The 11,364-nt window shown below is 31.4% G+C and overlaps 1 protein-coding gene across 1 annotated transcript; it reads left to right on the forward strand.

Annotated features, from left to right (window-relative positions):
- The first annotated feature begins 4,002 nt into the window (after positions 1–4,002).
- LOC123661112 (odorant receptor 85c-like) lies at positions 4,003–10,021 on the forward strand. Its single transcript, XM_045596109.1, has 9 exons — positions 4,003–4,261; positions 4,530–4,682; positions 5,063–5,251; positions 5,611–5,824; positions 7,095–7,191; positions 7,630–7,734; positions 8,710–8,798; positions 9,468–9,534; positions 9,962–10,021. Exons 1-9 carry the CDS (start codon positions 4,003–4,005, stop codon positions 10,019–10,021), a joined length of 1,233 nt encoding a protein of 410 aa, XP_045452065.1.
- The last annotated feature ends 1,343 nt before the right edge of the window (positions 10,022–11,364 follow it).

Genomic DNA, 11,364 nt, shown 5'->3' on the forward strand with positions numbered 1-11,364 from the left:
CCAATATATATGTAAAAAATTAATTCTATCCAATAATAGTAAATCTATTTATTTATTTATTTATTTACACTTTCGCAAACTAATACAAGATTTTAACGGTATTACAAATGATATATAAAAATATAATTTGCATCAGTTGCAGCAGGCGGCCTTATCGCTAATACAGCGATCTCTTCCAGGCCACCTTTAGGCAGAGGACTAAATAAGGAGAGTGGGATGGGGCGCAAAAATACTATATAACATACACATGAACATATTATACTTATATACGTACATATAGACCATATACATATACATATATAGATTTAAACATATAATATACATATACATACACAAATACATATATATCTATAAAAAAACTTGATAAATTTTAAATTAAAGACAAAACATCATAGCATAAAGTACTGATATAAGAAACTTGACATACATTAGGACGATAAATACATTTAAATCCCATCAAATATAAAAACGAAAGTTGGTCCGAATGTCCTTTATGGAATCGTAAAATATGCATTTGATAATGTCATGATCTTCAGCAAAGTGTTGTGCATGACCCCACAAAGGTTTTTGAGTTGGTACGACCAAAAAAAAGCGTAGCAACGCACGCAGGGTAAGTACTACAGATAGTATAATATAAAAAGAACCATTGTAAAAATGTCATGTAATTCGATTGTTCTAAAATGTTCCCTACTTTTTTTTAGTTTTGTCATAACATAAAAAAAAACATTACATATGTCGGTCTATGCCTAAACGAGCAACGTGGTGGAATAAGCTCGGAATTTTTTTTCCTTAAAAGAAGTATTTATCCAATAAAAGGATATGAACGATTTTATTCAGCAACAACCACTCACAAACCGTTTACCCGAAATAATCTTTAAAAGAGCTAAATTGATTTTGGCGAAGTTAGGGTGAAATATAAAAAAATAAACATACTTATATATAATATAATAAAAGGTGAACCCAAAAAATAATTATAAAAAAAATCAACGAAAAGTTATTTCACATAAAAGTATTTTCTTGGAAGTACTTGAAGGATATTCAAAACAAACATTAGACGCTCCTTTAAGTAATTTGTGTAGAAACATCACGTACCTTAGAACGTAGAATGTCGTATCCTATCACAAGTAGAATGTAAAGTACGTCGTAAAGCGACGAGTTTACCTTCATTTCTCGTTTACTAAGTGACACGCAAAGTATTCTAAAGAAAATACTTATTCCGAACTAGGCGATGCCAGTGCCCTAAAAAATATTGCTTATGTATTTCGGTATTTCGTTAATTAACATATTAACAATAAGTAGTAGATAAAAAATCCATTAAAATATCCTAAGGCATAATAGATACCCCTAATTTATTAAAATACTAGATGTGCCTCGCGGATTTAGTCTTATGATTTCCGATCACGAGCGAACGTCGGGACAAAAAGTACATAACAATGTAACATTATGTATCTTCAGCTGTCTATGTACTAAGTCTCATAATAAATAAGCAAGCAGTTTTTATAATACATGTAAGAGTAAAAAATATCTGCCCATCTTTACATACATTCTCATTTACAGAATTAATAATATTATTAACCGTAACGAACTTAGCTTCAGAGAACTTAAAACTTAAATTGAATAGCTAATTTAGACATCTTTTAAGTATCTGATTATTATAAAATAAAACATGTTTTTATTTAAGCAAGCAAATTATCATCGGTATAACATAGCAGTACGCACACAAAAGGTAACAGTGAGGAACAAACAAGTGAGACAAGTTCATAAACTAATATTAAAACCCATTAACAAATAATACTAAGTACCTTAAGGCCGATAGGAGGATTCGATTGGGCTGGGCAGCGTTTTGCAGACTTCGTCAACTCTTCACTTCGAAGATTCCGCAATGCTTGAAGACAAAAGTCTTCGAGCAATGCGTCCTGCCTGTGTTAACATACGGAGCCGAGACGTGGACACTGACGAAGGGACTGGTCCACAAGTTTAAAGTCGCTCAACGTGCAATGGAAAGGGCTATGCTTGGGGTATCTCTAAAAGATTAGAAATGAGACTATCCGCGAGAGAACGAAAGTTACCGACATATCTCACAGAATTAGCAAGTTGAAGTGGCAGTGGGCTGGCCACCTGTGCCGCAGGACCGATGGTCGTTGGAGTAGAGGGGTCCTAGAGTGGAGACCGCGTCTTGGCAAACGCAGCGTGGGACGTCCTCCGTTGGACCGACGATCTGCGTAAGATTGCCGGTGTAGGCTGGATGAGGATGGCGGAAAACCGGCATGTTTGGGGCGAACTTGGGGAGGCCTATGTCCAGCAGTGGACTGCAATAGGCTGAGCTGACTGACTGACTGACTGAGCTGACTAAGTACCTTATTAACTCCTGTTTATTTTAGAAAATACCGTGATTACATGTCTAAGTATTTCGTATTTATACCAACGGAAATGGGTGAAGAGCAAATATTTTGAAAGGGCGTCACGTAAAACCAACACTAATAAAATAAAGATGAAATGTTTATTTGTTTGAAAGTTTTGTCATCAAATATCGACATTATAAGATCTATTTACGTTTAATAATTGATTGTAGGGTATAAAAAGTCACGGTATGAATAATAGATTCATAATAAACTTTAAAAACATATGTAAAACTTTGCTTAGTAAATAAGGTTCGCAACGACATGACGACTCTTACCAAAAGTAAGTTTCTAGTTTTATAAAATTTACTCAAGATATAAATAGTACCTAAATAATAGTAGTCATAAGTTACACAATTAACGGTTCATTGATGGGAATCCAGAGTCAGAAGTCTGGAAACATAGAACACATTTTACAATTTGTGCTTACAATTCTACGAAAAATACAAACATTTGCCATATGCAGGGGTCGTACCCTCAACTGGTATCTTCAATATCATATATTCATTATCTATACTAATATTATAAAGAGGAAAGATTTGATTGTTTGTTTGTTTGCATGGAATAGGCTCCGAAACTACTGAACCGATTTGAACTGTTGGGAATCCCCACTATCCTCGGGTGACATAGGCTATATTATTATTTTTTTAAATAGGATAACAAAAAGTAAGATTTGAATTTTTTTTAATACTCGTGCGAAGCTGGGGCGGGATGCAAGCTTGATGTCTCTAATACAAGAAAAAGACCCTAAACAAAAGTCTTATAACAATAAATATATTAAATATTGAGACAAATAAAAATAATATCCTTTTTTGTTATTTTATAAGGAAAGTTCGAACAGAATAACAAATCACAATCCTCCAAAGAGATTATAGTTTGATAGGTCGTATTTATTTTTATATTCGGTATATTTTTTAACGATACATTTTATTATAGGATACGTCTCGTTAATCTCTTCATTCGTTATTCACAAAGACTCCAATGGTTTGTAATTTAGCTCAATGATAAAAAATATCGAATGTAAATAAACCCACAGAATTCTAGTGAAAGATTTACGTAAAATATCTTTTAATATTTATTAGCAAATATGTGTTGCGTATTCGATGTGGTTCTTTTTTAAATTTCATGTTTATTTCCTTTCCCGTTTCCAATTAAAGAAATTGTCTCTTTTTGAAAATACGATTTTAATAATTTCGCAATGACAAATCGTGTAATACAGAATTAATAGTTTTTTTTTTACTCACGGTGTCAAAATGACGTGGGGTGCCTACTTATTTGCAACATCAGAAGCATCTCAAGCTCATTGTCGACTCTACTACAAAACTTCCTCAGAGCCAACTACAACTACAACCAGCTTACTAGCGTCCTGTTAGTAACCATATAACAAACGTATTGGAAATAAAATGAAAAAATCAATATATAAATAATGCAACAAATGTGAAAAGATTTACGGATATAAATATAATGGTAGCATAAAGTATCAATCGTTAAAACAAACTCGATAGGGGATCTCTAAAATATATTATGTAAAACGCGAAATCCGAAATAAAAAGAACGTTCATCTACGTATTATTCCATATACGGCCGGCGACTGTGTCCTAAAATGGACGAAATTGAAGATTTTCCGTATGAATTCACAAAACCTTTTTACCTATGTTTCAATTTACTAAAGAGATGCAACATTGGATTTTTTGACGACAACGTTCCGGTTTTTAAAAAATATTGGCGTTTCTTCTTTATCATTCCGTTCGTATTAATTCACTACATTTCGGTTTCTGTTTACATGAGCCGAGTGTTTACAAATGAGATAAAAATATCAGAGCTGGCTTTCATGGTTCCTGTTTACTTGATTTTAACACAAGGTATGTTCTTTTCAGTGGCACCCTGCCAAGGAATTTATCCTAACTATTACATCTAATGACTTAACAAGGCTTACGCCGTGCCTTCCATTTTAATATCATCTTCGTTTGAATGCCCCTTTCAAATAAAAGATTACGTTCGTTTTATATTAAGCGAGTCGTTACTTGTGTGCGTCCCGTCTCATATGGAGAGTAAAATCAACTGCTTTAAGAATTATCAAATAGACCAAAAGTATAATCTTCATGTCATTAAAAATAATGCTATTTTTAGGAATCTTAAAAGCCGCAGTCATTATATCAAGAAAAAGAGATACAGCTGATTTGATCAAAGAACTCGGCAGTATGTGGAGAACAGATAACCTTAACGAATACCAAACTAAGAAGAAAAATATATTCTTGAAACGACTAAATCTTGGTCACGCAGGTAGTATGAAATTAATATTTTGATCTTGATATAAGTCATTTCAAACATCAAATGCAGGCTTATGTTAAATTACCTTTTCCAATAGATTTATCTATACATGATTTAACATTTTTTAACTCTAACACAATAAATAAAAATTTTGCTTATAAATCAAATGATAAATAGACCCCAAAATTCTCGACCAAATAATATCGAATAAGTTTCCTTAATTAGTCAGAGTATTTCATATTGAACTTGGCCCTTCTATAATTGGTTCTTAAATTTAAATGAAATTAATTATTTATTAGATTTGACTTTGTCATAAATTTTATTAGTTTTAAAATGTCGAAAAACAAAAAAATTTTACTTTTTACGGATAATTTAATTCAAGTTATTTTTAGTATTTTACTGGGGAAGTATGATTGCTACGTGGCAAAATTTGTTAGCACCGTTGGCTTTTACTTTATTTAAGAATATTTTGTATGAAGACGACACCGAATTCTTGCTACCCTTAGGATGTGTGTACCCTTTTGATCCTGTAAAAAATTGGATGCGATATATTGCGATGTATGCTTTCCAAGTATACACAAGTAAGTGATGAGTCAATATGGAAATTCATCTTTAAGCCTTGAATTTTTTTATTTAGAATTATTCGTTAATACTTTCTTTTCAAATGCTATACAACCCTCTATGTTTAGTGAATTGTAAAAATCAATATTTCCTAATGTTTTTCTATCAATGATATTATTATTACCTTAAAAAAAATACTGTTGCTTTTAAAATTAAGATTCAAAGAAACAGCAATGTCATAATTATTTTTTTCCTTTTCATATAATATTTCACTTATTTATTATTGTATATAAATTATTATTATAAATACAACATTAAGTTAAGCTGGAAGCTTAAACGAATAGTGAAAACTCACAATAAAATCAATTCTTTTTTTAAGCGTTTCGCTACGTTTACGTCTATATAGGCACGGAATTTGTGATGATAACCCTCTGTGCTCACCTCAGCACAGAGTTTGCTTTACTAAGAGAAGACTTGAAACACGTGAAATCAAGAAAAGATAAAATTACACTTAAAAATGAAATGATTATTAGTGCTGATAATTCCGGAAATTCTTTGAAAAATGTTATACGGAATCACCAAAAATTAATTCAGTGAGTAAAAGTTACTAAAGATGCTTGAAAGAACTTTTTAATAGCTGTAAAAGCCTAGTTATGTATTCGAATTATCAACCTTCCATGTTTCGTTCAGAAATAAATATATTTCAAGATATGTAATTCACCAAACAGTTTTTTTTTTTTTTTGTTCAGAATAATGTAATGCTAATTGTACCAAAATTCATTAATCAATTAAAAATCAAATCTTAAATCCAACGCGATTGGCTTTAATACCCGTATTTAATGAAATCATGTTATACATAGATAGACAATATTGTAACATAATTGGGAATAACATTGAATTTCCAAATATTCAATTTAATGTTTTATAGTCCATAAAAGTTCCATTCACATCTTCCGCCAGATGTCATAATGTCATAAAATTTAACGTCTCGCGTAAATCAAATGACAATAAAATATTTGATGATGTAGAGAGATTTTTCAATTTAATGATTTAAATAAGATAAAAAGAATTTTAAAAATTATGAGAAAGATTTTTTTAACAATATTACAAAAAATGTTCACTTTTATGCGTACTTTTATTTACGTTTTCTGTATAACGTAATTCATGTTAAAACCCGCCGGGATTCAAACTCTCTTTTAAATTCGCTTTTAATTTAAAACACCGGCCCTATAGAGCAAAGGCTTATAACCGGAAATTTTCTTCCAAATACATTCAAACGATTTTATTTTTTCAGTAACATTCTAACGGGTGACCAATGGCATTCACGATACATTTTATTTAACAATTATATCTTAAAACGATCTCGTGAATTGAGTTTCTATATCTATCTTGGCGCAACAGTTACAACAATGGTTTGTAGCTGTTACGCTAGCGATTGCGGGTTCGTTATCCGCACATGACAAACATTTGTATTGGCCATACAGATTTTTGTTATGGTCTGGGTGTTTGTCCAGTTCTTGTGGGTCTCCCCACCGTGCCTCGGAGAGCACGTTAAGCCGTCGGTCTCCGTTGTTATCATGTACACCTGATAGCGATCGTTACACGTAGTATTCAATATATCCGCCAACCCGCATTAGAGCAGCGTAGTGGATTAAGCCCTGATCCTTCTCCTACATGGGGAAAGGGGCCATGGGGGAAGAGTACCCAGCAGTGGGATATAACAGGCTGAACCGAAACGTATCTATCAAATCACCACGATACCCTTTTAACACATTCAACCAGTGAATCACAATATTATGTCAGGATTACATATTTTTATATCGAATAAAATTAATTCATTTTTTTTTTTATTAAAATTTTCAGCTTAACTTGCTCGTTAAATAACATATTTAGCGTATTAGTCTTCATAGATTTGTTATTTGCTACGGTCATTATGTGTTTCTTTGGTTTTGGTGCTACGGTAAGTAAAGTTTATTGAATATATTATATAATATTGTTTACTAATGTTTACGCGAGATTAACTTATTATAATGACACAAGTTTTTCGGATTTCTTTTCCTTTGGGAAAGTCATCCCGCGACCATGGTTGCTGTAAACTGTAAAGTATCCGAAACGTCAGACATTTAAAAAAATAATGAACTGAGATAAAATTCAAACAATCGTTCATTATACTATATCATTTGTAAAAAAATATTGAAAATATTTAAGTGAAACTATATCCATGTTTTTATAAATAGGTATGCAGAATAATGTAATTATATTTTGACGTACAGCAGCAAATTACTATGAAATAATAATATATTATAAAACAAATACTTTATTCATTTCAAATTATCCTCATAATCTCTCTTTTAATGTTAAAATAATATAGTTTAATTTAAAATGTACATAATTGAAGGTAGCACATGGCGCTGTGGACATTGCCAATAATTTTATAGCTGTATTGGCGCTATTGCTGCCAATTTACATACTCTGCTACTACGCGGAATTACTAAAAGTTGAGGTGAGAATTTCGTGCCTAATAATTATAATAAATTATTTAAATTTATTAAAAATAAAATAAAAATAATATATAATGAAGAAAACAAGTGTCCTTTAGACCACGCGACTGAGTTAAAACTAACCAAACATAACTCGCTCTTTCTATCTTCACCAAGTCAAGCATGCGTAAAGTAGTTTTGCTTCAAAAATATAATATAATATCTTAGTAAATAACAAATATGTTACAAATAAAACGTTACACATCTGAACCATATTGTACATACGAGTGTGAACATTAATTAGATGGTCGTTTGTTTTCAATTATGTTTATTCTATTTATGTGTGTTTCATGAAAACTTACTTGAATGAAAATAATAAAGGGTTATTATAAATAACTGATAAACAAAACTTGATTTGTCGAAACAAATGAAATGTAATAACTACGAAACTAATTAGCCGTTACTTTAAAAATCAGATATATTTTTTTATTTAGCTAGTTGGTAAAAGCTTACATGACTCTGTTTCGCAATTAGTAGGTAATAATAATAACACTTTATTGTACACCAATAATAATAATAAAGCAACAATAAAAATAATCAGTAGAGATATGTACAAACGCCGGCTTTATCGCTAAAATCAATGTCTTCCAAGCAACCTTCAGCAAGAGGGAGTTACCTTCCTTAGCAAGGTCGTAAGTAAAAAAGCTTTGCCCTTACTATCTTTAGCATATAGGTAACTCCGTTTCGATCCTTTACTAATTTATTTTTTGTGACATAGTTCTGTCATATTTCGTAGCGTAATGTGGATCTAATGTGGATCATTACAGTCAAGACTTTATTATTAAATCCTTTTTTTTTGGAGTTTATTGGACTTTACTCCTTAATATATATATATATAAGATAAGAGGGGGTGGGGATAAGAGGGTTTAGACAGTCGATCTGAAGGAGTAAACTCCAGTCGTGCGTCGGAACTAACAAACACTTTTTTTTCCATATAGAGTTCAGGAATAGCTGAATCGGCGTACGATAATGTGTGGTACAACTACGGTACACATTATCAGAGAGCAATTCGATTTATTATCTTAAGGTAAGTATCAATATCAAACTAAGACGTATAAAGGAATAAGACTTGTGTAACGTAAGTGAACATCGATATATTTTCCCTCTAATCTACGGGGATATAATAAGGAAAGAAAGTTTGTTATGGGAATTGCGTCGTTCGTAAAGTTGGAAACGTAGAAATTGATGCTTAGACTTCTTGATAGACTCGTGAAATATCTCACCGGGTCACGTATACGATTGGTACTAACGTAAATCATTAACCGTATAAAAATACTAATAATATGATATTAAATACTGAAAGATTGAAACTTTTTTGTTGAAATATATTTAAAAAAACATTTGCATTACACAAGTTACAGAAGTTATATTACTCAGCTTACAATGTAAAACTATGTGTAATGTCTATCTTTTAAGTAACAGCCGAATGATATATGATACATGTATTATTTTTGTAAAAAAAATGTATATTCAAATAAGAAAAATAATGTATAGAAAATAATATACAGAAAAAAGAAACACTGCAAGTTAGGCCAATGCCTAGTCACATTAATATCAAAATATATATTGAGCTGTAAGTTATACAAAAATTCAGTTTAAATAATAATCACATCTACTCGGGAATAAATTAATCGTTTAAAACTATTCCAATCAAAATATTGAGATACGGATCAAGTTTAGAACTATCTCTGTGCAGGTCACAGCGTCCTTGCTGCCTGACTTCGTTGAACTACGTCCCAATAACTTTGAACACATTCACCAAGGTAAAATAAGCTTGTATATTCCTAATCAAATGTATGAGACTTAGTAGCAATAGTGTAAGTACTCGTCGAATACAACCGTTTGGTTCAACTGAATTGAAACTAAAATTGCTTTTGAAGCTAATATTCATAATAAAAAAATAATAAAATTAAGCTGGACTTAGATCGAGGCATTATGTGCCAAATGAACTGATGCCTTTATTTCAAAGTACATTTTTATTAGAGGTTTCAGGGAGTTTCATTTGGAGGTCCATTTTTGTTTGGTCGCTTGTCCACATACCCAAAAGATAGCATTTGTAAATTAATATCTTATTTTAACTGAATGGAAACAATCAATGACAACTGCTACACAGAACGCCAAACACTTAATGTATACAAACAACTATAATAATTATATATTAAATCTTAATGCATTTATCAAATTTTTCAGGTAGTAAGCACGACTTGGTCGTATTTCTCATTAGCAAGAAGCTTATACTCTAATAACTAAGAAGATATCTATAATGCAAAAGTTGATAAGCACATGACGTTGATAACGTAGATCAAGTAGTATATAACTCTTTAAAATATATTTATAAAAGTCGCAAATAGAAAATAAAAAGGAAGCAGGATATAAAATGAACTCAGGACGGCGATGTAAAGCCTTTTTGTTTTATTAAAACCAAATATTGTATTACGTAATTATAAATAAATTTGTTTTACTTATACTATATAAAAAAAAACTTATAACTTATTTTATTTAAGCACTAATTCTATGTTTAATAAATATCAATGAAAAACAGATTTTACTTTTTATGTTAGTAATTCGAACAGAAATGACACCTCTTTGACAAAATATTTCAAATATATCATCATCATCATCATTACAGCCTATACAGTCCACTGCTGGATATAGGCCTCCACAAGTTTACGCCAAAAATAACGTGAACTCATGTGTTTTGCCCATAGTTACCACGCTGGGCAGGCGGGTTGGTGACTGCAGGGCTGGCTTTGTCACACCGAAGACGCTGCTGCCCGTCTTCGGCCGGTGTATTTCAAAGCCAGCAGTTGAATGGTTATCCCGCCACCGGTCGGCTTTTTAAGTTCCAAGGTGGTAGCGGAACTATGTTATCCCTTAGTCACATCTTACGAAACCCACGGGAAGAGAGGGGGTGGCTATATTCTTTAGTACCGTAGCCACACAGTTAAAATATGTACCAAAATGTTTTTTCTTATAATATAACCCTACAATAAATAATAATTTAGGCTAATAAAACGGGTAGATTTCGGTCAATTTTTATAGCTTATACTATTTTAATGGTTAAAACAATTAATTTTATGTCTTTTTAGATCTTACGACTACTAAAAAGATACAAAAAATGTCCTACAAGTTTATTACATAATTGTATTTGCTTTAAAACAAAAAAAAAACCGACTTCAACTTACATTGAAAGGTACAGCGCATGTAGTCGAAAAAATATTAAATTAAATACGCATTATTAGAGACAGCTCAAAAAGTACTCTTCAGATCTCGTTACAATTTAAATAGAGCCACACGACACGCACCAGCTTTGGGGTGATCCATTAATTACGTGAGCTATTTTTCGATCAGTTTAGACCCCTTACCCCTTAGGTGAGATTTAGTGAGATTTGCCTCGATCCCCTTACGTGAGATTGACGCTAAAAATATTTTAAACTAAATTTATTTTTATTATTCGGGAAACTAATAAACCGTTCAGGTATACAATAGCAAATTTAAATTGAATAAAATTCAAAGCAAAACATATAAAAAAACACTTTTTTTTTCAATTTTTACTCAATCCATGGAGACTCGTGTACTTGTTTGTATAATAT

Source organism: Melitaea cinxia, chromosome 16 (genome assembly GCF_905220565.1).
Source record: "Melitaea cinxia chromosome 16, ilMelCinx1.1, whole genome shotgun sequence".
Lineage (NCBI taxonomy): Eukaryota > Metazoa > Arthropoda > Insecta > Lepidoptera > Nymphalidae > Melitaea > Melitaea cinxia.